General features: G+C 49.6%; 2 protein-coding genes across 4 annotated transcripts in view; one reads left to right on the top strand and one right to left on the bottom strand.

Annotated features, from left to right (window-relative positions):
• parp2 (poly (ADP-ribose) polymerase 2) overlaps window positions 1-15042 on the bottom strand; it is a 115668-nt gene extending 100626 nt beyond the window's left edge. Inside the window, 4 exon segments of the mRNA XM_085985088.1 lie at window positions 8623-8759; window positions 10947-11091; window positions 14165-14237; window positions 14980-15042. Coding sequence (XP_085841214.1) covers window positions 8623-8759; window positions 10947-11091; window positions 14165-14207 — 325 coding nt within the window. The 5' untranslated portion in view covers window positions 14208-14237; window positions 14980-15042.
• Window positions 14723-27463, top strand: part of mettl17 (methyltransferase like 17) — a 60482-nt gene continuing 47741 nt past the window's right edge. The window contains exons 1-3 of one of the 3 annotated variants that reach the window (XM_085985091.1): window positions 14723-14915; window positions 15037-15190; window positions 23465-23614. In XM_085985091.1, the coding sequence (XP_085841217.1) occupies window positions 14874-14915; window positions 15037-15190; window positions 23465-23614 (346 nt within the window). In that variant the 5' untranslated portion in view covers window positions 14723-14873. The remainder of the gene's footprint in view (window positions 14916-15036; window positions 15191-23464; window positions 23615-27463) is intronic. The other 2 variants (XM_085985090.1, XM_085985092.1) reach the window with 2 other exon arrangements.

The following is a 27463-nucleotide window of genomic DNA, read 5'->3' as shown; positions in this document are numbered from 1 at the left end:
TCTGGGTACACTCCATATGGAGTGGAAATGTGTCCTGATGCGGTGGGAGCGGGAGGGAATAGGCATTTTGGGGGCAGACTTCATACTGGCCCACAAGATATTGGTGGATTTCCGGAATCACTGTCTTTGGGGGGTAGTATGCACGGGAAAGGAGGAGGTGGTGATAGTCATACCAGGGAAGCAAGGCAAGGGAACCGTGTGTACGATGAAGCCCAAGGGTAGTTATGACCTTGAACTTTTGGTCACTTCTACCCCGGCGGAGTACATAGCGGATGTGCAAGCCAACCTCACGGCATTCGCTACACACAAGCACGACTGTGGGAGGGTAATAGGGGTGGCAGTCAGAGTAGGAGGAGACCCCATGGCCTGACCACAGAAACAGTACAACTTCCCCAGAGAGGCAGAGGCGGATTTAGAGACGGCATTGGGATCACTGGTTGAGTAGGGTGTGTTGAGACCCATAGCGACACATGTGAACTCTCCGGTTTGGCCGGTTAGGAAACCGGACAATTGGTGGAGAGCCACTGCGGACTATCGGGTTCTTAACAAGAACATCCCAGCCTGTGCCCCCACCGTCGCAGCCGTAGCTGACCTGATCGGGAGTATCCCAGCATCCGCGAAAACATTCACGGTGCTGGTCATTTTGAACTAATTCTGGTCTATCCCTCTCAAAAGGGAGGACCAGTATAAGTTTGCATTCACTTTCAAGGGTCAGCAGTACACATGGACCTGCCTTCCCCAAGGGTTTCACAACAGTCCTTCTATTTTCCACCAATGTATGGCCAACTGTTTAAAAGGGTTCAGCAGACCACAGCAGCTTGTGCAGTATGTGGACAAGCTGCTTTTGTTCTCCAACGAGGGGGAGGAGCATGGCCCTCTGCTGGCTGAGCTGCTAAGTCTGTTAAAGGAATCTGGGTTTAAAGTTAATCCCAAGAAAGCACAGATGGGCCAGCAGGAAGTAAAATTCCTCGGGCTGACCGTACGTGCTGGGGAGGGGGCCATCGATGAGGCGAGGAGGAAGGTGGTACAGGAGCTACCATTCCCGACCACGGTAACGGGGGTAAGATCCTTTCTGGGGCTCAGTGTACTGCAAGGATTTCATAGAGGACTATGTCGCTACGGCAGCTCCTCTACTCCGGATCCTCCACAAGGGAGTGGGCTGGGAGTGGGATGAGGACTGCATGGCAGCTTTTAGTCGTCTGAAGAGAGATCTGCAGACCGCACCGGCTTTAGGAGCGATTGATGGGGGAAAGGAGTTCTTTTTGGAGGTAGCTGCCACAGGGGACAGTTTGAGTGCAGTGCTGCTCCAGGAGCGGCATGGCAAGCTGAGGCCTGTGGTATACTCATCAAGAATCCTCACAGATGTAGAGAGGGGGTACTCCAATTGTGAGAGGCACCTGCTTGCCACACATTGGGCCGTGAGATGATCACAAATCTTCATGGGGGTGTCCCTGGTAACTCTCTTAACCCATCATACGCCCACTCAGATGCTTCTGGATGGGAGGATAAAGGACGGCACGGTGAGCAGTGCACGCATTGCTCGCTGGACTTTATTGCTCGCTCAGATGAATTAGAGTGTGAAAGGCCTCTGTGAGCCCAAGCTCGGCGCAAATTTGATCTACCCAGGGGTGGCCCACAAATGTTCTGTTGAAGGGGTATGGGATGTAGACATAGGGTTTCGGGCTGGGATCCATCCCACGGGCCGCGAGATCTATGTAGACGGGTTCAGTACAGTGGTGGCCGGGGAGTGACTCACTGGATGCGGGATTTTTGACCCAAAGGCAGGCATTGCCAAGGCCATTAAACTCCCGAGCACCATGAGCGCCCAGCACGCTGAACTGTCGGCGGTGGTGTATGTGGTTACCCACCCCGAAGAGTTCCCTACACCCTACACGATTTGCTCGGACAGCATGTTCACTTGCAATTCGTGTACAAAATATTTGGCCATTTGGTCTCGTCGCGAGTTCACATCTGCAGGCGGGAAACCCCTAGCAACCAAGCCATTGCTGCGACAGATCTTAACATCAATAGGAACCCAGGGGATCTCCATATCCACAAAGTCAAGGCCCATTCTAAGACAGAACCCCGTGCGGAGGGCAATCAGCAGGCCGACGTGCTGGCCAAAAAGGGTGCTCGAACGGGCACGTTTTGGGAACTATATGGGTTGAGTCTGGTAGCAGCGATCAGAGACAGAGGTGGGACCCAAGGGAGTGCAGGGGTAGCATTGGCCCCGGACCTAAAGATGGTCCAGGCACGGGATCCCGCCCTAAAGACTGTTCTGGAGACGCTGGCTAAGGGAGGTAAGGTAGAGGGTCCATACGGAGTGGCAGGTATTACGGTAAAGGAAGGGATGGTTTTCAGAGGGGAACAGTGGGTAGTTCCGCAGCAGCACCGGAGGGAATTCCTTCAGTTGGCCCACGACGTTCCAGGAGCGGGGCACCCCGGGCCAGAGACCACCTGGCAACGGGTGGAACAGGCAGGGTGGTGGCCGCAACTGAGGGAGGACGTCCTCGACTTCTGCGCGGATTGCTTGGTGTGTGCTACAAACAACCCTGACCCCCAGAAAAGGAAGGTATCCATGGGACACACTAGGAGAGTGGAGGGACCATGGCAGTCCATACAGGTCGATTATATCGGACTGCTGCCCACCGCTCGGGGGGGTTACAAGTACTGCCTGGTCCTGGTAGATGTGTTCTCTAAATGGGTAGAAGCCTTCCCATGCCGAACAGCCACAGCTTTGGGGACCGCAAGGATTCTAGTGAGAGAAGTGTTCTCTAGGTGGGGGCTACCACATGTGGCGTCCGATCAGGGGAGTCACTTCACAGGGGCAGTCATGCAGGCGACTCTGAAGATGCTAGGTGTAGAGGGTAAATGGCACGTCGCACACAACCTGCAGTCATCCGGGATTGTGGAGCGAATGAATAGGACCATCAAGGAAAGGTTACGGAAGGAGACGGGAGACTCGCCTAGAAAATGGGCGAAGGTCTTGCCGTTAGTTCTGATGGGGGTCCGAGCCAGCCCGTCTAGAAGCACAGGGTATTCCCCGCATGAGCTCGTGACTGGCAGGGTCATGAGAACGCCCAGCCATGTTCTGGCCCCGATTCTCACGGAAGGTCAGTTGAGAGAGATGAGCCGGGACAGGTTTGTTAAGAATTTGCTTGAGCATCTCAGACAGAGCCATTGGCAGGCTGCCAGTAACATGGGGAAGCAACATCATAGAAATCGTTTATTGCTTGAGCCTCAGAGGCACCACGAGTGGAAGGTCGGGAGATCAAGTAATGATTAGAAACTTTGCCAGGGTAGGGACTTTTGAACCGCTATACATGGGACCGTACAGTATTGTGGATAGGGCGAGTCCCATGGTATATGCGGTCAGAATACCCTGACGCACTAAGTGGTTCCATATCAATCAGTGCAAGCTTTTTAACCCTGGGGAAAGAGCTGATAAGAGGAGGAAACAGCAGCGAGTGGTGAGCTGCACTACAGGTGTGGGTCTCCAGCCCATAATCTGGGACTGTGAGGAGCCCACAGAGGGACCAGTCGTTCCACCTCTGGGAGCAGGAGTGAGGAGGAGTGGAAGGATCCCATGGCCGAGGGTGCCGTGGACGCCTCCTTACACACCGGTGAACGAAGGAAGCCGGAGTCGTAAGAGGCCCAGGGTCGAGGAGACCTAGTGTGGCCACCCGGAGACGGGTGGCGCTGTACATAACTTCTTTCTCTCCTGTCTGTTGCCTTAGCTTGTCTGTATAGTTTGGATTTTAATCGTGTGTAGCTGCGTCTGAAAAGGTGAGGCATCACCCAAGGACAAGGTTGCATTCTGTGTGTTTTTCAGAGAACGCCGAAGCCAGCACGAGTCACAGGGGCGACACCGAGGAATCGGGTTGTCTTCGGCTGCACCGGCGGAGACGGACCAACCGTGACCACAGGAGGTGGCTCGAAGGAGGGGGGGCGAGCGTCTATCTCCACGAGGGAAGATGGCCTGGATGGCTGGGGTCGAATTCCACCCGGTATTCCAGCCATGACGAGTTCACCTATGGTGAAGCGTCCGTCCCATGCCAGAGAATGGGGGTTACCGCCTCCCGGGTTAGCTGTAGGGGACACATTCCACAGGGAAGGTGGTGGTGGCTCAGGAAACTGAGCACGGATACAGGGGACCAGACAGCGGACTGGGAAAGACTAAGTAATGACACATACCGGACGATCACAGGTTCTCAGGGAGGAGTGAATGTGTGTTGGGATAAGTGGTGGGAATCCGAGGAAGGGATTTATGTGTGTATGTGGGGGTCGGAAAAGATCTGCCCCCAGCGGGTGTGTCGATTGCGTTTAGCAGGACGCCGGGAGTGGGATCGGTGTGTGGACTCCTGTGTAATCCCAAAACCCCCGAACACCATCAACACCAGAGCTCATCTCGTACACCAGGAAGCCCCCGCCCAGAGCCCCGACGGTACAGACGACTGTAGATGGGTGTCCCACCACCACCAGAGGTCCAGGGAATGGGTTGGTGTTAATCCCTACTGACAAAGTGTTGTTTCAGAACGTGCACTACGCCGTGGCTTCCGTGATCCTGAACCTGACTGAAGTCCATCTGCCTGTGTGGTGTCCAAGGAAGACGGAGAAGCTTTATGAAGCTCTGTTAAAAGTGAGGTTTACAATTGTTGCTTGTAATCTACTTGTTTTAGGGCAGGCGACAGAGCCAGATGCTCCGAGCGCGGTGGCAAGGGGTGTTAGATCGATCCGGAAAGGTGTCATTCAATTTGTGTTGATGATGGTTTTCTCCCTGCAAAACCTGTAATGTACCGAAGTTCTGTAAGCAAGTGTATTGTGTTCTGGTTATAGTTTTTTGCACTCTGTATTGCGCAATGGGCGCTGTTGTTTTTTTTGTGATGTGTTACCACCTGTCAATGCTGTACTGTGTGATGTGCGCGGTGACTTTTTGGTAACGCCCTGTGGATCTTATTATGGATTAATGTTCTGTATTTTGTAAGAAGCCTTTTCGCTGATGTTTTGACCCGGTACAAGGGAACTATGACACGCAGTAAGGGGTACAGTTCCGGGGTTTTAAAATGTAAAATCAGGGAAACAGCTTCACTTGTGGGAGACTTTGGCCTTTGCTCTCTCATCGAGTGATGCTTTGTGGAAAGAAAAGCATCAAACGGGGGACTGAAGAGATCGCAAAGTCTCTGAAGAATGGATTCAGTCAAGGATATTTTTTTGTGGACTTTATGGGATTTTTCTGAGGGTGTTTTCCCTGTTATGGGATCGTCCTGTGCGGATACGTGGAAGACTGGTTTTGTTAAAACTCCAGAGAACACATGGCAGTTGGCTGTGACAAAAGAACTCATCCAGTGTGCATGGGTTCGCCCGACAGTCCTGGGAAAAGGAAGTGGGCCATTGAACTTGATCAGAAAAAACATTCCAAAATGTAAAAACACTTCTCACCTCCATCTCAGAAGAGAAGCAGAACAATGAACCCACTAGCTCACCCAGCAAAGACCGAAAGATGTCCCAGACTTAGGGCCATTAACCCAATACGCATGGGTCCGAGGATAACCCATCACTGATTAAGCACCGGAGTGCTTAGAATTTCTCCCAACACAAAGACCAAAAGATGTCCCAGACTTAGGGCCATTAGCCCAATACGCATGGGTCCGACGATGACTCATCACAGATTTAGCACCAGAGTGCTCAGAAGCAAATGGATTTTTAAGATTGGTGGGAACAGACAGGCAGACTATCTATAAAGACAGATTCTTTTCCACCATTCTCTCTCTCTCTCTCGCTCCTGCTCCAACAAGACAAGGAGTACCAGAGAAAGCCGACGAGCAGAGCGATTGGAACCAGGGTAAGCTTAAGGTCTCTCAGAAGTGAAGTTTTTGGGCTATTCCGAGGGTGGGAGCTTCGTTTGGTTTAGCCAGGCGAAAGGGGTTTATTCGTTGGTAGGGGTGGAATCAGCGTCCACCATAGCTGTTTTTAAGGGAATTACTGCTTGTTATAGACCCCAGTTTTGGACTGTATGTATGTATTTTATTCTCCACAGAGACAGTGATTTTGTTTAGTAGTGCATGTTTTAGCCAGTGTATGTTAGACCAAATAAATACCAGTTTGATTTTTCACCGAAGCATTCCTGTCCGTGACTTATTCCATTTACACTCTGAATAATAATTCCCGGGTACAGAACTTTCGTAAGGCGGGGGCGATTCAAACCGTCCGTCTAGCAATTGGGCTAGGGTAAAAAAAAACGTTTACATCTCCTGGCGACCAGCGGCAGGATCTGGGTTAAAGGAGTGTAAAAACCGTCTACAACTGTCCCATCAAACACTCCCAGGGCAGGTACAGCATGGGTTAGATACAGAGTAAAGCTCCCTCTACACTGTCCCATCAAACACTCCCAGGGCAGGTACAGCACAGGTTAGATACAGAGTAAAGCTCCCTCTACACTGTCCCATCAAACACTCCCAGGGCAGGTACAGAACGGGTTAGATACAGAGTAAAGCTCCCTCTACACTGTCCCATCAAACACTCCCAGGGCAGGTACAGAACGGGTTAGATACAGGGTAAAGCTCCCTCTACACTGTCCCATCAGCACTCCCAGGACAGGTACAGCACGGGTTAGATACAGAGTAAAGCTCCCTCTACACTGTCCCATCAAACACTCCCAGGGCAGGTACAGCACAGGTTAGATACAGAGTAAAGCTCCCTCTACACTGTCCCATCAAACACTCCCAGGGCAGGTACAGCAAGGGTTAAATACAGAGTAAAGCTCCCTCTACACTGTCCCATCAAACACTCCCAGGGCAGGTACAGCACGGGTTAGATACAGAGTAAAGCTCCCTCTACACTGTCCCATCAAACACTCCCAGGGCAGGTACAGCACAGGTTAGATACAGAGTAAAGCTCCCTCTACACTGTCCCATCAAACACTCCCAGGGCAGGTACAGCACAGGTTAGATACAGAGTAAAGCTCCCTCTACACTGTCCCATCAAACACTCCCAGGGCAGGTACAGCACGGGTCAGATACAGAGTAAAGCTCCCTCTACACTGTCCCATCAAACACTCCCAGGGCAGGTACAGCACGGGTTAGATACAGAGTAAAGCTCCCTCTACACTGTCCCATCAAACACTCCCAGGGCAGGTACAGAACGGGTTAGATACAGAGTAAAGCTCCCTCTACACTGTCCCATCAAACACTCCCAGGGCAGGTACAGCACGGGTTAGATACAGAGTAAAGCTCCCTCTACACTGTCCCACCAAACACTCCCAGGGCAGGTACAGCACGGGTTAGATACAGAGTAAAGCTCCCTCTACACTGTCCCATCAGCACTCCCAGGGCAGGTACAGCACGGGTTAGATACAGAGTAAAGCTCCCTCTACACTGTCCCATCAGCACTCCCAGGGCAGGTACAGCACGAGTTAGATACAGAGTAAAGCTCCCTCTGCACTGTCCCATCAGCACTCCCAGGGCAGGTACAGCACGGGTTAGATACAGAGTAAAGCTCCCTCTACACTGTCCCATCAAACACTCCCAGGGCAGGTACAGCACGGGTTAGATACAGAGTAAAGCTCCCTCTACACTGTCCCATCAGCACTCCCAGGGCAGGTACAGCACGGGTTAGATACAGAGTAAAGCTCCCTCTACACTGTCCCATCAGCACTCCCAGGGCAGGTACAGCACGAGTTAGATACAGAGTAAAGCTCCCTCTGCACTGTCCCATCAGCACTCCCAGGGCAGGTACAGCACGGGTTAGATACAGAGTAAAGCTCCCTCTACACTGTCCCATCAGCACACCCAGGGCAGGTACAGCACGGGTTAGATACAGAGTAAAGCTCCCTCTACACTGTCCCATCAAACACTCCCAGGGCAGGTACAGCACGAGTTAGATACAGAGTAAAGCTCCCTCTACACTGTCCCATCAAACACTGCCAGGGCAGGTACAGCACGGGTCAGATACAGAGTAAAGCTCCCTCTACACTGTCCCATCAAACACGCCCAGGGCAGGTACAGCACGGGTTAGATACAGAGTAAAGCTCCCTCTACACTGTCCCATCAAACACTCCCAGGGCAGGTACAGCACGGGTTAGATACAGAGTAAAGCTCCCTCTAAACTGTCCCATCAAACACTCCCAGGGCAGGTACAGCACGGGTTAGATACAGAGTAAAGCTCCCTCTACACTGTCCCATCAAACACTCCCAGGGCAGGTACAGCACGGGTTAGATACAGAGTAAAGCTCCCTCTACACTGTCCCATCAGCACACCCAGGGCAGGTACAGCACGGGTTAGATACAGAGTAAAGCTCCCTCTACACTGTCCCATCAAACACTCCCAGGGCAGGTACAGCACGAGTTAGATACAGAGTAAAGCTCCCTCTAAACTGTCCCATCAAACACTGCCAGGGCAGGTACAGCACGGGTCAGATACAGAGTAAAGCTCCCTCTACACTGTCCCATCAAACACTCCCAGGGCAGGCACAGCATGGGTTAGATACAGAGTAAAGCTCCCTCTACACTGTCCCATCAAACACCCCCAGGGCAGGGACAGCGCGAGTTAGATACAGAGTAAAGCTGCTTCTAGACTGTCCCATCAAACACTCCCGTGGCAGGTACATATACAGCCTGTACATACAGTCCTCCTGGTCCATCACGGCGTAGCGGACACTCCTTTCGAATCCAGTTTGGCTGTTCTTCTGGATCATTTTCTTCAAATCCACTTGTAATTTGGTCTTCGAAGTGAGAGGCAGCTGAATGGAAGTGTTCCCAGACCTGAGGGGAGATCGTCGGTGAAACGGTGTCAAAACAAATCGATAAGAAACACTTGGGGCTAGATTCCCCGCACTGAAAATCCCTCCTTAAACCTCTCTGCCTCTCTCTCCTCGTTTAAGACGCTCCTTAAAACCTACCTTTGACCAAGCTCTTGGTCACCTGTCCTAATATTTCACGTGGCTCAGTTTCGATTGCTCTGCTGTGAAGCGCTCTGGGACATTTTAAAACGTTCAAGGCGTTGTATAAATGACAGCGGTTGGTGGTGGTGGGGCTTCGAACCCACGATTCCACTGGCAAGGGACAGGAGAGACCGAAAGGCTAGGCGTTGCTGGTTCCTCCCCACTCCCGCACTGCTCACCAGCGGCCTACCCTACCCTCCACGCCGAACGAACCTCAACCTGCCCGACTCTGCTTCCGTCTCTCAGCCAGCGATGCCCATTGGTCAGGGCCAACGTCAATCAACCTCCCCCTCCCCCCCCCACCCCAAGAAAAGCGGGCAGGACTTGTGACGCACCAATGTCCGGGAGGGCAGGAAGGAGGGAGAGGGAGCGAGCATGAGACACAACTCTTCTCAATGTCCATTGGCAGTGTGTGTGTGTGGGGGGGGCGGTGAAGGGGCTGGGTTGCAGCTCTCAGCACAGATTGATTGCATCGAACTTGCATTTAACCTAAGAAACAGGAGCAGCAGTAGGCCAATCGGCCCCTCCAGCCTGCTCCACCATTCAATAAGATCATGGCTGATCCAATCTTGTCCTCAACACCACTTTCCCGCTCTCTCCCCAAACCCCTTGACTCTCCTGTAGTTCAAATGTCTGTCAATCTCCGCCTTGAATATATTCAGTGACTCCGCCTCCACAGCTCTCCGGGGTAGAGAATTCCACAGATTCACGACCCTCTGAGAGAAGAAATTCCTCCTCATCTCCGTCTTAAATGGACGACCCCTTATTCTGAAACTATGCCCCCTAGTTCTAGATACCCCCACGAGGGGAAACATCCTCTCCGCATCCACCCTGTCAATCCCCCTCAGAATCTTATATGTTTCAATAAGATCACCTCTCGTTCTTCTAAACTCCCAATGAGTATCGGCCCAACCTGCTCAACCTTTCCTCATAAGACAACCCCTTCATCCCAGGAATCAACCTCGTGAACCTTCTCTGAACTGCCTCCAATGCAAGTATATCCTTCCTTAAATATGGAGACCACAACTGTACGCAGTACTCCAGGTGTGGTCTCACCAGCACCCTGTACAGTTGTAACAGGACTTCCCTACTTTTATACTCCATCCCCCTTGCAATAAAGGCCAACATTCCATTAGCCTTCCTAATTACTTGCTGGACCTGCATGCTCACTTTCTGTGTTTCATATACAAGGACCCCCAGATCCCTTTGTACCGCAGCATTTTGTAATCTCTCTCCATTTAAATAATAATTTGCTTTTTCATTCTTCCTACCAAAGTGGATAACCTCACATTTTCCCACATTATACTCCATCTGCCAACTTCTTGCCCACTCACTTAAGCTGTCTGTATCCCTCTGCAGACTCTTTGTGTCCTCCTCACGACTTGCTAACCCACCTACCTTTGTAACGTACTAAAACGTCCAAAAGGCCACTTCACAGGAGCGTTATCAAACAAATTTTGGCACCGAATCGTATAAGAGATATTCGGACAGGTGGCCAAATGCTTGGTCAAAGAGGTAGGTTTTTAAGGAGCGTCTTAAAAAGAGAGAGGCGGAGAGGTTTAGGGAGGGAATTCCAGAGCTTAGGGCTTCGGCAGCTGAAGCCACGGCTACCAATGGTGGAGCGATTAAAATCGGGGATGCGCAAGAGGCCAGAATTGGAGGAGCGCAGAGATCTCGGGGGGGTTGTAGGGCTGGAGGAGATTACACAGATAAGGAGGGGCAAGGATTTGAAAAAAAGATGAGAATTTTAAAAATCAAGGCATTGCCGGACCAGAAGCCAAGTACGTCAGCGAGCACAGGGGGGCGGGGGGGTGTGCTGGGATGAAACGGACGTCAATGGAGGGGAGAAGGAAGTGGGGGCGGAGAAAAGGCCAGAATTGGAGGAGCACAGAGATCTCGGAGGGTTGTAGGGCTGGAGGAGGTTAGAGAGATAGGGATTAGTACACGAGGATGAGAATTTTAACTGTGAGTTTGATTCAACAACACACGCGTCACTCCACACACTTACCGCAAGGCCTGCGACATGTCCTGCGCGTGGGTGTTGGAATAAACGGTCCAAGCTCCGCCGTCCCCTTCCCATTCCCAGCGGCAAGCCAGCTCATCGAGTTCCTCCTCTTCGTCATTCTCCTCCTTCACAATCTTCTGCTTCCGGCCTACAGGAACACCGCAGTTAACATCACAAAGCCCTGGTTAGACCACACCTGGTTTAGTGATGTTGATAGAGGGATAAATATTGGACACTGGGGAGAACACCCCTGCTCTTCTTCCAATAGTGTCCTGGCTAATATTTAATCCCTCAATCAACATAACAAAAACAGATGATCTGGTTATTATCACATAGATGTTTGTGGGAGCTTGCTGTGCGCAAATCGGCAGCCACGTTTCCCACATTACAACAGTGACTACACTCCAAAAAAGTACTTGATTGGCTGTAAAGCGCTTCGAGACGTCCGCTGGTCGTGAAAGGCGCGATTTAAATGCAAGTCGTTCTTGCTTTTTAGTGGCCGTGGGATCTTTTACGTCCACCCGAGGGGGCAGGTGGGGGCCCTCGGTTTAACATCTCATCTGAAAGATGGCGCTGGCACCGGGTGTGTCGGCCCTGGAATTTTTTTTTTGTGCTCTAGTCTCCAGAGCGGGGACCTGCATCCACGACTGGCAGGCGAGAGATGGAGTTGGCGGCTGAGGAACGGAGAGCTGACCCAACTGTGGGGGGGGTGGCGCATCAAGGGTTTGCGGTTTGGCCACAAGGGACATGACCAGGATCAGCTCCAGCCAGCCATCCCAGGTCATGTGGCGCCCGGCCAGACCACATGTTTCAAAACTCCCGCCGCCGAGCAGTACGTCAGGCCCCATTCAGTTGGTTCAAACAAGTTGCAAAGCTTTAAAACGGGGGCAAAAAAACTCCAGCCCCCTCCTTCCTACAAAATGCACGACTAAAAAAAAAACGAAGAATATTATCGCGTCGATTAACCATTCTACCGAGTGTTCCCCAGGGGGTCGGTTCTAGGACCACTGCTTTTCTTGATATTTATATTAATAGCTTAGATGTGGGTGTACAGGGCACAATTTCAAAATCTGCAGATGACACAAAACTTGAAAGTATAGTGAACAGTGAGGAAGACAGTGATAGACTTAAAGAGGACATGGACAGGCTGGTGGAATGGGCGGACACGTGGCAGATGAAATTTAACGCAGAAAATGCAAAGTGATACATTTTGGTAGGCAGAACAAGGAGAGGCAATATAAACCAACGCATTACCGGCACCCGGCTACCGACCAGAGAGCACATATACCAGAAACGCTGTTTACGGAGGTCACGGTCCATCATCAAAGACCCTACCCACCCCAGCCACTGTCTGTTCGCCCTCCTGCCATCTGGGAGACGCTACAGATGCATTCGCACCCGAACGACCAGATTTAGGAACAGCTTCTTTCCCAGGGCTGTCATCCTACTGAACTCCACAAATAAACACTAAAGCCTGCACATCTGCCAATGCACTTTATTATGGTTATGTTTATGTTAATGTATTACAAGCCAAATGTATGTTGAATGTTTAAATGTCTTAATCTAAATGTACACTCTCGGGAGCCGCAAGCCTACATTTCGTTGTACTGCACTTGTGCACTAACAATGACAATAAAAGTTGATTTGAGATTTGATTTAAAGTGTGTGCAGGAACAGAGAAACCTAGGGGTGCACAAATCATTCAAGGTGGCAGGGCAGGTTGAGAAAGCAGTTAAAAAAGCATACGGGGTCCTGGGTTTCATAAATAGAGGCATAGAGTACAAATGTGTGGAAATTATGATGAACCTTTATAAAACACTGGTTCGGCCTCAACTGGAGTATTGTCTCTAATTCTGGGCACCGCACTTTAGGAAGGATGTGAAGGCCTTAGAGAGGGTGCAGAAAATATTTACGAGAATGATTCCAGGGATGAGGGACTTCAGTTACGTGGATAGACTGGAGAAGCTGGGGTTGTTCTCGTTAGAGCAGAGAAGGTTGAGAGGAGACTTTAATAAAAATTAGATTACTTTTTCTTCCTGTCCCTTTATCCAATCTTTCTTTCCCTCTCTATTTATTCTGCTTTATTATGTACCTGATTTGACATTGAATTCACTATTTTAACAGACACTTCCTGGTTCAATCTCTGTGCTGTGCCATCCTCAATCTGATTGGTTAAAGAGATACACAGTTGCTTGCCCTGTTCACACTGATCCCGGATGCCCTGTAGAGGGAGCCGCGCCATTTCCATCTGCCACTGACAGCATCTTGCAGTGCAAAGTCTAAATTAAGTCCAACGAATGGAGTTCACCGACTACTGTAAATTCTGGCCCACAACTAATAGTTAAAATCTAGGTCAACTGGGGAAGTAGAGTTGGTTGGAACACTGGGGTTTCTGTGCAGCACAGGCTGAAGAGCTAGGAGAAAGAACAGAAACTTTCATTTATACAGCACCTTTCACAACCGCAGGACGTCGCAAGACACTTTGCAACCTTCTGACTCAGAAGCGAGAGTGAGAGCAACTGAGCCGAGGTTGGAACCAGAGGGGCTGGATTGCACAGCAAATACAGGGAACAAAATTATAATTTGAAAAGTGTTTTGATGCTAGTTCTGTCATCATTTGCAACTTATTTGCCACTTTATAAAACACTGGTCCGACCTCAACTGGAGTATCGCGTCTAATTCTGGGCGCCGCACTTTAGGAAGATTGTGAAGGCCTTAGAGAGGGTGCGGAAAAGATTTACGAGAATGGTTCCAGGGACGAGAGACTTTGGTTACGTGGATAGACTAGAGAAGCTGGGGTTGTTCTCCTTAGAACAGAGAAGGTTGAGCGGAGATTTCAAAATCATGAAGGGCCTAGACTGAGTAGAGAGAGAGAAACTGTTCCCATTGGCGGAAGGGTCGAGAACCAGAGGCCACAGATTTAAGGTGATTGGCAGAAGAACCAAAGGCGACATAAGGAAAAACTTTTTTTTCCCCGCAGCTAGTGGTTAAAATCTGGAATGCACTGCCTGAAAGGGTGATGGAGGCAGAATCAATCATGGCTTTCAAAAGGGAATTGGATTAATAACTGAAGGAAAAAAATGTGCAGGGTTACGGGGAAAGGGCGGGGAGTGGGACTAGCTGAAGTGGTTTTGCAGAGAGCAGACACGGGCTCGATGGGCTGAATGGCCTCCTTCTGTAACCATTCTATGATTCGAGCATTTCCACAGTCGCCATCTCACCTGCCGGCTTCTCGGCCGCGGCTGCCGCCTTACCGCGGGGCATCGTGTCGAATTGAATCGAACCGGGGCTTCGCTAAGGCAAAAAAAAACACACAAACAAATTATCCCGCTTCTGGCGCCGGCCCGATCCTTTATCCCCACCACCAAAAAAACAAAAATCCGCGCTCAGGTCCGACGCCATTGATTGGTGGGCGCCCACGTCAATCAGCCACCGTTGACCGCAACCGCCGACCTGATCGGCAGCGCCTATTGGCTGCGGGCGCTGTCAATCGTTTCCGCCTCCAGTTGATTGGTCGACAGCAGAGCGGCGCCTCCTAGTGAGACCCTCGCCCCTCCGGATTGGCTAGCTCCGCCACCCACATGGGCTCGAGGGGGTGGGGGCAGCGACGCGAGTAGACGCTGATTGGTGCTCGCCCACGTCAATCAGCCGCCGTTGCCCGCAACCCGCCGATTCGATTGGCCGCCATACTTGTCAATCTAGGCAACTGGCTCTCCTGACTGGTCAATTCTAGCAGTGGATTTCCCCCATCCCTTTACTCATTGAATGCCCACTCTGTTCAAATTAATAAATAATAATTAAAAAAGCACCGAAATTAGATGAATTCTGGGGGGGAGGGCAATTAAAACCCAAACACACCGACCCCCGGAACTTTCACCCGCTGTGTTCAGGGGTTTCGGGGGAAGGTTCTCGAAGTGACGCCACGTTGCCATGGCGGCGAGAGGTCAAGTTAGGATGTGCGGCCTAGTCCGGGTATGATTGGCGAGCCGGTGCTGAAATTGTATCTCCCGCTGTTTTTGTTCACGGTCTCACTCACTCTCTTTTTATTCACTTCTTTCCCCCCCCACAACCACCACCACCACTACCCCGGCAGCGTCTGACCACCCTTGTCCCCCGCAAGGACGAAGCGGAAGGCCCCGGCCGGCTGCCGGAGAATGTCCCGCACCGCCAGCACCCGGGCATCAGCAACCTGAAGACCATCCGCCTGCCCGAGTCGCTCTCGCAGGCGGCTCGGCTTCTGCTGGAGGGTAAGTGACAGCAGCGCCTGTGTAAAGATGTCTGGCTGCAGTGTCGCCCTCCCGGCCGGCGGCGGCGCTGCAGTGTCGCCCTCCCGGCCGCTGGAGGCGCTGCAGTGGCTAATCAATTGGGAAATAAAAGAAGGAATTGCATTTCTGTAGCGCCTTTCACGACTACCAGACATCTCAAAGTGCTTCACAGCCAATGAAGTACTTTTGAAATGGAGTCACTGTTGTAATGTGGGAATCGCGGCAGCCAATTTGCACACAGCAAGCTCCCACAAACAGCAATGTGATAATGACCAGATAATCTGTTTTTGTTATGTTGATTGAGGGATAAATATTGGTCCCAGGACACCGGGGGTACCTCCCCTGCTCGTCTTCGAAATAGTGTCATGGGATCTTTTATGTCCACCTGAGAGCAGACGCGGCCTCGGTTTAACATCTCATCCGAAATACGGCACCTCACAGCGCAGCACTCCCTTGGATTGCCAGCCTAGATTATTGTGCTCAAGTCTCTGGTGTGGAACTTGAACCCACAACCTTCTGACGCAGAGGCCAGAGAGCTATCCACTGAGCCATAGCTGGAACTATGATTAAATTATCAATTGCAAAAACTTAAACCATATGTTCCCCCTCCTTTCTTTAAAGGGACACAAGGAATAACTTCCAAATTACAACAACTTGTATTTATACAGTACCTTTTAACGTATTAAAACTTCCCAAGGCACTTCACAGGAGTGTTATAAGACATCGAGCCACATAAGGAACAATGTTACGAAGGTGGAAAATAGGCGGTCTTAGTTATGCTGCGGATATGTGGTCGGAAGCTCATTTCAGGGTCAAATAGGACACCACGGTTGCGAGCAGTGTGGTTCAGCCTCAGACACATGTTAGGGAGAGGGATGGAGTCAGTGGCTAGGGAACAGAGTTTGCGGCGGGGACCGAAAACAATGGCTTCGGTCTTCCCAATATTTAATTGGAGAAAATTTCTGCTCATTCAGAACTGGACATCAGACAAGCAGTGTGTCAATTTAGAGACCGTGGCGGGGTCGAGAGAGGTGCTAATGAGGTAGAGCTGGGTGTCGTCAGCGTACATGTGGAAACAGACGCTGTGTTTTCGGATGATGTCCCCAAGGTGCAGCATGTAGATGAGAAATAGGAGGGGGCCAGTGTTCGATCCTTGGGGGACACCAGAGGTAACGATGCGGGAGTGGGAAAAGAAGCCATTGCAGGTGATTTTCTGGCTACGATTAGATAGATAAGAATGGAACCAGGTGAGTTCAGTCCCACCCAGCTGGACGATGGTGGCGAGGTGTTGGAAGAGGATGGAGTGAATCATAGCATGGTTACAGCACAGAAGAAGGCCATTCAGCCCGTTGAACCCATACCGGCTCTCTGCAAGAGCGCTTCAGCTAGTCCCACTCCCCCTGCCCTTTCCCCGTAACCCTGCAATTTTTTTTCCTTCAGGTACTTATCCAATTTTCAATTGAAAGCCACAATTGAATCTGCCTCCACCGCCCTTTCAGGCAGTGCATTCCAGATCCTAACCACTCACTGCGTAAAAATGTTTTTCCTCATGTCGCCTTTGGCCCCTTCGCCAAACAGCTTAAATCTCTGCCCTCTGGTTCTCGACCCTTCTGCCAATGGGAACAGTTTCTCTCTCTCTACTTTGTCCCGACCCCTCATGATTTTGAACACCCCTATCAAATCTCCTCTCAACCTTCTCTGCTCTAAGAAGAACAACCCCAACTTCTCCAGTCTATCCACGTAACCGAAGTCCCTCATCCCTGGAATCATTCTTGTAAATCAGGAGGTTGAGGGGTGATTTGATAGAGGTGTACAAGATTATGATGGGTTTAGAGAGGCTAAAAGGGGGAAAGGCTGTTCCCACTAGTTGATGGTACAAGGACTAGGGGACACCGATTTAAGGTTTTGGGCAAGAGATACAGTGGGGATGCGAGGAAAAACTTTTACGCAGCAAGTGGTGAGGACCTGGTATTCGCTGCTGATGGAAGCGGAGACACTCAATGTTTTCAAGGGGAGACTGGATAGGCACTTGAGGGAAATAAACTTGCAGGGCTACAGGGATAGAGCGGGGGAATGGGACTGACTGGATTGCTCTACAGAGAGCCGGCACAGACTCGATGGGCCGAATGGCCAGAATTTACAGTCGTCGGTGAACTCTGTTCATTGGACTTAATTTAGACTTTGCACTGTAAGTTGGTGGAAATGGCAGATGGAAATGGTGTGGCTCCCTCTCCAGGGCATCCGGAATCTCTGTGAACCGGGCAAGCAACTGTGTATCTCTTTAACCAATCAGATTGAGGATGGCACAGCACAGAGACTGAACCAGGAAGTGTCAGTTTAAAATAGTGAATTCAATGTCAAATCAGGTACATAAAGCAGAATAAATAGAGAGGGAAAGAAAGACTGGATAAAGGGACGGGAAGAAAATGTAATCTCACTTTTATTAAAGTCTCCAACAACAATTAAATCTAACCCACACCAATTCCCGGTAAACCACCACCCCCTGTGCTCGCTGACCTACAGTGACTCCCGTTCCGGCAATGCCTCCATTTTAAAGTGATCATCCTTGCTTTCAAATCCCTACATGGCCTCGCCCTCCCTACCTCTGCAGGCTCCACCAGCTCCTCAACACTCCCGAGATCTCTGCGCTCCTCTAAGTCTGGCCTCTTGCACATCCCCGATTTTAACCGCTCCACCAGTGGCGGCTGTGCTTTCAGCTGCCTGGGCCCTAAGCTCAGGAATCCCCTCTCTAAACCTCTCTGGTTCTCTAAATCTCCCTCCTCCTTTTAAGATGTGGCTTAAAACTTGCCTCTTTGACCAGCTTTTGGTCATCTTTCCTAATATCTCCTTATGTGGCTTAGGGTCAGGTTTTGTTCAATAATGCTCCCATGAATCGCTTGGGTGATTTTACTATGTTAAAGGCGCTATATAAATACAAGTTGTTGTTGTTGTTAGTATTCTTTGCACTTTCTCCAGTTCTTCTATGTCCTTTTTATATTATGGAGACCATAACTATGCACAGTTCTTTAAGTGTGACCTGACCTGGGTCCTATACATGTTTAATACAATTTACAAAGCATTTACAGCACAGAGACAGGACATACGACTCAAAATGTCCATGTTGGTGTCCATGCTCCACACGAGCCTCCAACCACCCTCCTTCATTTAACCCAGTAAAAATATCGTTCAGTTCCTTTCCCCCTTTAAATGTGTCTCTGCTACTTGCATCAACTGTTCCTCGTGGTAGCGAGTTCCACATTCTGACCACTCGTTTGGTAAAAAGGTTTCTCCTGAATTCCCTATTAGATTTATTAATGACTATCTTAAATCTATGACCCAAAGTTCTGGTCTCTCCTGCAACTGGAAGCACCTTCTCGAATCTACCCTATGAAACCCTTTCATAATCTCAAAGAACACGATCTGATTATCCCTCAGTCTTCACTTTCCTAAAGAAAAGTGGGATGGCAGGAATGACGTATGAGGAGAGATTGGGTCGATTGGGCTTATGCTCGCTGGAGTTTAGAAGAATGAGAGGGGATCTCATTGAAACTTATAAAATTCTAACAGGACTAGCCAGACTAGATGCAGGAAGGATGTTCCCGATGGCCGGGGAGTCCAGAACCAGGGGTCACAGACTAAGGATAAGGGGTAAGCCATTTAGGACTGAGATGAGAAGGAATTTCTTCACCCAGAGAGTGGTGAACCTGTGGAATTCTCTACCACAGAAGGCAGTTGAGGCCAATTCATTAAATATATTCAAGAAGGAGTTAGATATATTTCTTAAGGCTCAAGGGCTATGGGGAGAAGGCAGGGACAGGGTACTGAATTTGGATGATCAGCCATGATCTCATTAAATGGTGGAACAGGCTCGAGGGGCCGAATGGCCTACTCCTGCTCCTATCTTCTATGTTTCTATGTTAAAAGCTGAAGGAATGAGACTCCACGCTTGTAATAGATCATTTTCAGTGCCAGAGATGTCGTTTGACAGTAATTAAGACTTGCCACGCCGTTAGAAAGGGTACTTGGGCTTAAAAGCACGCGCCCTAACTATCTATGGCGAGTTTAGCTTGTATCTACCACATCGTGCAATACATTTCAATGGCGAGGCAGACGGCGAGAACCGTTTTCACGCAGCCAAAGGCGGAGCGGCCCATCTCGGACAGCAACTTCCAGATTTTCGCATTTAACCACGCATCTGTTTTTGTCTGCAGTTGCCGTGTGATTCGCGCGTAAGTGACTGGTGCGCGCCGTCAGCCTCGCTGTTATTTTGACGGGAAATTCTGGCCCAACATAAAACCAAAAGGAGTAGAGACCAGGTGCAAGTCTGCAGATGGGAGGTGGGGTTATTGGATCAATTGGACCCGCGCGTGATTCCTTCTGCGTGACCAGACCATCAAATTCTTAACACTTTCGTGAACCGGGCTGTCTTGTCAAGTTCTTGCTCCAGTCACTTGCCCTCGAGGGGAAACTATTTGGATTGCACAATTCTGGAATTTTGTAGGCATTAACATTTCAAAAATGTGCAGCCATCAAAAATGTCACCTGTCTAAATTCCGATTGCAAACCCCCCCCAATCCAACAGTTCTCTCTGGACAGTATGCATTCTCCTCCTCCTTCAACAACAACAACAACAACTTGCATTTATATAGCACATTTAACATCGCAAAACGTCCCCAAGATGCTTCACAGGAGTGTTATCAAAGAGAATTTGACACCGAACCACATAAAAGAGACATTAGGACAGGTGACCATATATAAGCTTGATAAAAGCCTTGCAACTTCTAAAACCCTGTTGGGTAATCTGTGTGAGCCTGTGATCCTAATCTTACATCAGAGAGGTAGGTTTTAAGGAGCGTCTTAAAGGAGGAGAGAAAACGGGGGGGGAAGAGGTTTAGGGAGGGAATTCCAGAGCTTGGGGCCCAGGAAGTTGTAAGCACGGCCGCCAATACACAAGAACAATACAGCTATCCACAGTTACTCTGAATTACGTTGGTGTGATTTTTTTTTTTTTTTTGGGGTTCCTATTTGAAACTCTGCCACTGTTTCACAGGGCAGGAAGGGCCCAGGTTCCATCCCCCCGGTCTGTGCTGAATGAGCTGATCCCAGCTAGAGACGGGCAGTAAGGATTCTACAATTAGCCTCAATACTCCCCTGGGTTCACTTGGGAAGTGGGGAGGTTGGGGGGAGGAGAATAAATCAGCCAGGGTTCCTGCAAGAAATAGGAGCAGGAGAAGGCTATTTGGCCCTTCGAGCCTGCTCCGCCATTCAATAAGATCATGGCTGATCTTCTACCTCATCTCCACTTTCCTGCACTATCCCCATATCCCTTGATTCCCTTAATATTCAAAAATCTATCGATCTCTGTCTTGAATATACTCAACGACTGAGCCTCCACAGCCCTCGGGTGGAGAATTCCAAAGATTCACCACCCTCTGAGTGAAGATATTTCTCCTCATCTCAGTCCTAAATGACCCCTTATTCTGAGACTTAGACTCCCCAGCCAGGGGAAACATCCCCCTGCATCTACCCTGTCAAGCCCTGTAAGAATCTTGTATGTTTCAATGAGATCATCTCTCATTCTTCTAAACTCGAGAACATAGGCCTAGTCTATCAATCTTTCCTCATAGGACAATCCCCCCCCCCCATCCCAGGAACCAGTCTGGTGAACCTTCCTCTATGTTGCACTCCCTCTATGGCAAGTATATCCTTCCTTAGGCTCTTGATCACCTGGGTGAGTGCCGCTCCAACAACACTCAGGAAGCTCGACACCATCCAGGACAAAGCAGCCCGCTTGATCAGCACCCTATCCACCAGATTAAACATTCACTCCCTCCACTACCGGTGTACCGTGGCTGCAGTGTGTACCATCTACAAGATGCACTACAGCCACTCGCCAAGGCTTCTTCGGCAGCACCTCCCAAACCCGCGACTCCTTCCACCTAGAAGGACGAGGGCAGCAGGCGCATGGGAACACCACCACCTCCAAGTTCCCCTCCAAGTCACACACCATCCTGACTTGGAAATATATCGCCGATCCTTCATCGTCGCTGGGTCAAATTCCTGGAACAGAGTCAGCATGGTTTTATGAAAGGGAAATCATGTTTGACAAATTTGCTGGAATTCTTTGAGGATGTAACGAGCAGGGTGGATAAAGGGGAACTAGTAGATGTAGTGTATTTGGATTTCCAGAAGGCATTCGATAAGATGCCACATAAAAGGATACTGCACAAGATAAGACTCATGGGGATGGGGGTAATATATTAGCACGGATAGAGGATTGGCTAACTAACAGAAAACAGAGAGTTGGGATAAATGGGCAATTTTCCAGTTGGCAAACTGTAACTAGTGGAGTGCCACAGGGATCCGTGCTGGGGCCTCAACTATTTACAGTCTACATTAATGAATTGGATGAAGGGACTGAATGTAATGTAGCCAAATTTGCTGCTGATACAAAGAACCTGCAAAGGGATACAGACAGGCTAAGTGAGTGGGCAAAAATCTGGCAGATGGAGTATAATGTGGGAAAATGTGAGGTTATCCACTTTGGTAGGAAAAATGAAAAAGCAAATTATTATTTAAATGGACAGCGATTACAAAATGCTGCGGTACAGAGGGATCTGGGGGTCCTTGTACATGAAACACAAAAGGTTAGCATGCAGGTACAGCAAGTAATTAGGAAGGCAAATGGAATATTGGCCTTTATTGCAAGGGGGTGGAGTATAAAAGTAGGGAAGTCCTGTTACAACTGTACAGGGTATTGGTGAGACCACACCTGGAGTACTGCGTACAGTTTTGGTCTCCTTATTTAAGGAAGGATATACTTGCATTGGAGGCAGTTCAGAGAAGGTTCACGAGGTTGATTCCTGGGATGAAGGGGTTGACGTATGAGGAAAGGTTGAGCAGGTTGGGCCTATACTCATTGGAGTTTAGAAGAATGAGAGGTGATCTTATTGAAACATACAAGATGCTGAGGGGCCTGACAGGGTAGATGCAGAGGACTCAACATAGAGTTCAACAATTTCAGACCATAACCTCTGCCCCTATCCTTTTTTTTACATTTTCTTTTAAATATATATTTTTTTCTCTCTCTCACATGGCAGCTGTCTTTCATTCTGCCAGTGCCATTTACACTTCATCTCGAGCCATCTTTTGTTTCTTCACTTGTCCCATTACCACCTCCTTTTACCTTGCACCGTCTCTCAATGTCTCTTAATCTCTCCTGCCTTCCATCCTATCACAGACCTTCCCTTTTGTTCTTTCCTCCCCTCCTCCCCTTTCCCAGACCCTGCACTTGCTTAAAAACCTGTTCCATCTCCAGCTTTTTCCAGTTCTGATGAAGGGTCATCGACCTGAAACATTAACTCTGTTTCTCTCTCCACAGATGCTGCCTGACCTGCTGAGTGTTTACAGCATTTTCTGTTTTTGTTTCAGATTTCCAGCATCCGCAGTATCTTGCTTTTGTATAGATGCTGAGAGGATGTTTCCCCTCGTGGGGGTATCTAGAACTAGGGGGCATAGTTTCAGAATAAGGGGTCGCCCATTTAAAACTGAGATGAGGAGGAATTTCTTCTCTCTGAGGGTCGTGAATCTTTGGAATTCTCTACCCCAGAGAGCTGTGGAGGCGGAGTCACTGAATATATTCAAGGTGGAGATGGACAGAGTTTTGAACGATAAGAGAGTCAAAGGTTATGGGAAGCAGGCAGGGAAGTAGAGTTGAGGCCAAGATCAGATCAGCCATGATCTCATTAAATGGCGGAGCAGGCTCGAGGGCAAATGGCCGACTCCTATTTCTTATGTAACTCCCTCCCGAACAGCACTGTGGGAGGACCTTCACCACATGGACTGCAGCGGTTCAAGATGGCGGCTCACCACCACCTTCTGAAGGGCAACTAGGGATGGGCAATAAATGCCGGCCTTGCCAGCGACGCCCACATCCTGTGAATGAATAATTAAAAAAAAACACCTAGTGGGACCTGCTGTGATGTGTAGGGGGGAGGTGGCAATTGGGCTCAGCTGTGATGCCCCCACGATTTGTGATCCCACCTACAATCACTATCTCGTCTCCGACCTCAGACGAGTAAAGAATGGGCTGCTTGGCTGAGGTATCGGAAGGTCACAGGCGCCTGTGCAAAACCGTCCCCCATTGACTCGGGGAGGCGGGAGAGGGCTGGAGCTATAGCTTTGCCGGGAGGATATTCCCACGTCATTAATGCTGTCCTTTCTTTGTTCTACCTCCTCGCCGAATCCGAATCCCAGAGAACCCCATCAGCCGGTTGGAAGATAGCGCCCGGGAGCTGAGTGACTTCCTGTGGAGTCGGAAGCGGGCGGTGGAGGACGGGGAGCTCCGAGCACGGGCCCAGTGGCTGGGTGATAAGTTACGGGGGAGCACGGAGTGCATCCGGACAGGTAAAGGAACAGTGCGTTGGGGGCGCAGTGCCGGGGCGCACTTCCTCGGGAGGGGAAAGAGGAGAGGTTCGATTCCTCGCATAATAAGAACAGAAAAAAAGTAGAAAAGAAAGCGAAGACTTGCATATATATAGCGCCTTTCACGACCACCGGACGTCTCCAAGTGCTTTACAGCCAATGAAGTACTTTTGGAGTGCAGTCTCTGTTGTAATGTGGGAAAAGCGGCAGCCAATTTGCGCACAACAAGCTCCCACAATCAGCAATGTGTTAATGACCAGATAATCTGTTTTTGTGCTGTTGATTGAGCGATAAATATTGGCCACAGGACACCGGCGATAACTCCCCCTGCTGTTCTTCGAAATAGTGCCATGGGATCTTTTACGTCTATTTGAGAGAGCAGACGGAGCCTCGGTTTAACGTCTCATCTGAAAGACAGCACCTCCGGCAGTGTAGCACTCCCTCAGCACTGCACTGGAGTGTCAGCCTAGATTTATGTGCTCAAGTCCCTGGAGTGGGATTTGAACCCACAACCTTCTGACTCAGAGGGGAGTGTGCTACCTGTAGTGTCCGAGGATCAATAATACTCGGACTGCAGGAGAACAATAAAACAGGTATTTACTGAACAGAGGGTAACTCAAGACTGAAGTACAGAAGCCTGCTAGGGCTTTTTATACAGGTGTGGTCACTGCCGGTACTGCAGTATAAAATCAGTTCTTCTCTTAAAGGTACATACACAACAATTCCTCCCCTTTTAGATAAACAGTACATAACATTCATTTAACAACTAAATAATAACTAATTACAATTACAATTTTCTCTGTACTATATACATCAACTGAAATAATCATTTATAAGTTCAGTCTTTGAGGAGGCTTCCTGATCCGGACTGGATAGCGCCTTTCTCGAGTATCCCGTTCTTGCGGCGGAGACGATTCTGGCTCATTGTCATTGGTTGGTTCGTCAGCTTCCAATACCACTGCTTCTGAGGTAGACGCAATCTGTACTTCGGGTTCATTACCAGGTGCACATGCTCGTGGTATAGGTTTGGCTTGTTCCTGTGACTCTGGAATCTGGTCAGCATGGCGTCTCACGATGCTCTCTCCAACGTCCACTGTGTACATTAGTGGTCCCTGCTGTGTGCATATCGTTCCTGGCTGCCATTTTTCTGTTCGGTAGTCGCGGGCCAAGACTGGTTGCCCTATCTTGAAGCTCCGGGTTGGCTTCTCATTGATGTGCTGGAATTGCTTATCCTCAACATCTCGTCTTATGTTTGGTTTGAGCAAATCCAGGCGACATCTTCGCCTTCGGTTGAAGAACATTATGGCTGGAGCTTGGTTGGTGACTGCATGTGTCGCATTCCGGTAAGCAAACAAGAAATTATTTACCTTGTGTTGTAGTGGTATGTCGTCATTATACATTGCCTTTATTGCCTTTTTAAAGGTCTGAACAAACCTCTCAGCCAATCCATTTGTGGCTGGATGGTATGGGGCAGATGTGTAATGTTTCACCCCATTATTCCTCAGAAACCTCCGGAAATCCTCGGACACAAACTGTGGCCCATTGTTGGAGCAAATCTGTTCTGGCAAGCCATTCCTGGCGAAGATGGTCCATAGGACTGCAATAGTTTTCTCCGTGGTGGTGGAGGACATTTTGATGACCTCTGGCCATTTCGAATGGGCATCCACGGCGAGTAGAAACATTGAGTCCATAAATGGACCAGCAAAATCAATGTGTACCCATTGCCATGGAGATGAGGGCCACTCCCATGGATGTAGCGGGGCCTGTGGTGGTGCATTTTGGACTTTCTGGCATCCTGAGCAGCTCTTGGTCAGGTCCTTGATTTCTTTATCGATTCCTGGCCACCACACATAAGCCCTGGCTAGGCTTTTCATTTTTACCCCTCCCAGATGACCCTCATGAAGCTCATTGAGCACTCTGTCTCTCAACTTGGGTGGAATTACCACTCAGGATCCACACATCAAGGTCCCCCGGCACACTGACAGCTGTTCTTTCCTTGGCGAGAATGCTGGCAACAGTGAGTCGCCATGTGCTGGCCATCCCTTCACCGTCAAATCATAGACCCGAGAGAGTGTCGGGTCATTTCGGGTTTCCTTCTCTATACTTGAGTTTGTAACAGGCAGACATTCGACTATGGTCGCATGGAATATCTCAACAGGGTCCACTGCAGGTGCTTCCTCTACCGTAGGCAACGGTAGGCGCGACAGCCCATCAGCGTTTCCATGCTGTTTCGTACCCTTGTACTCTATGTCGTACTGATGTGCCCCTAGAAAAAGTGACCATCTTTGCAGCCGTTGCGCCGTCATCACCGGAACGCCCTTCTTTGGGTTAAAAATGGAGACCAGGGGCTGATGATCAGTCAGTAGGGTGAATTTCTGCCCGTGCAGATAGTGATTGAACTTCTTCACCCCCCACACCAGGCTGAGGGCCTCCCTGTCAATCTGGGCGTAGTTACGCTCGGCTGAGGTTAATGAGCGCGACGCAAAGGCTATTGGCCTCTCTGAACCGTCAAGGAATTTGTGTGACAGCACCGCTCCAATGTCGTAGGGAGACGCATCACATGCCAACCGAATCGGTAGTGTTGGGTTGTAGTGGGCCAATACTTCATTTGAAGTGATTAGGCATTTACATTTCTGAAAGGCACGCTTACACTCATCACTCCATTTCCATGTTACTCCAGTTTGCAGCAGGGCGTTCAGTGGGTGCAGAATTGTAGATAAATTCGGCAAGAACTTATGGTAGTAGTTCACCAACCCGAGAAACGACCTCAGTTGCGACACATTTTCCGGTGCTGGAGCCTTGACTACAGCCTCAATCATGTCTGGCGACTTATGCAACCCTTCCTCATCACTCATGTGGCCACAATGCGAGATTTGTCTCCTGAAGAACTCGCATTTGGGGCGGTTGGCTCGTAGCCCATATTCCTGCAATCTAGTGAGCACCTGCTCCAGGTTGGCAAGGTGTTCACTGTCATTTTCACCCGTAACCAGGATGTCGTCCAAATAACACTGGGTCCCCGGGATCCCTTGCAGGACTTGTTCCATCGCCCTCTGCCAAATAGCCGGGGCTGATGCTACCCCGAATACCAGTCGATTGTACTGGTAAAGGCCATTGTGAGTGTTTATCGTGAGGTATTTCCTAGATGCTTCTTCCACCTCCATTTATAGATACGCTTGGGCCAGATCAATCTTCGTAAAGCGTTTCCCTCCAGATAGTGAGGCGAAAATATCTTCTATCCGTGGAAGAGGATATTGTACTGTGTGCAGGACTGGGTTCACAGTTACCTTGAAGTCCCCACAAATGCGAACCTTCTTCGGCTCCCCAGGCGTGCTGCTCAATGATTTCTTCATTACAGGAACGATGGGTGTGGCCCACTCGCTCCAGTCCACCTTGGACAGCACACCCGAACGCTCCAGACTCTCCAGTTCTGCTTCAACGGCTGGGCGGATCGCGTACGGTACCAGTCTGGCCTTAAAAAATTTTGGGTTTGCGTTATCTTCGATTTTTATTGTTGCCTTTACTCCTTTTTAGAGTCCCAAGTCCTTGTTGGAACACCTCTTTCACGTCAGTTAGAATTTTTGACAGTCGTCCAGGTGTGACGTCATCATCCTTTTTGTCAGTCACAGTTAGCGCCTGAATGGAATGCCAATCCAATTGTATTTTTCGGATCCACTCACATCCCAATAATGGTGGTCCTCCATCTTGTCTTGTAGTATATATGGATACAGTTTCTGTGTTTCCTTGCCGTTGTATTTAACTGGCACCCTTATTTTTCCTCTGGGGTAGACTTTTTGCCCCGTGTATGTCTTCAATACAATGGATGTGTCCTTC

This window comes from Somniosus microcephalus, chromosome 4, assembly GCF_052327205.1.
Source record: "Somniosus microcephalus isolate GS21.2 chromosome 4, FLI_Smic_1.0, whole genome shotgun sequence".
Lineage (NCBI taxonomy): Eukaryota > Metazoa > Chordata > Chondrichthyes > Squaliformes > Somniosidae > Somniosus > Somniosus microcephalus.
Note: the sequence above shows the minus strand (reverse complement) of the source record. Positions and strands in the feature narration are given on the sequence as shown.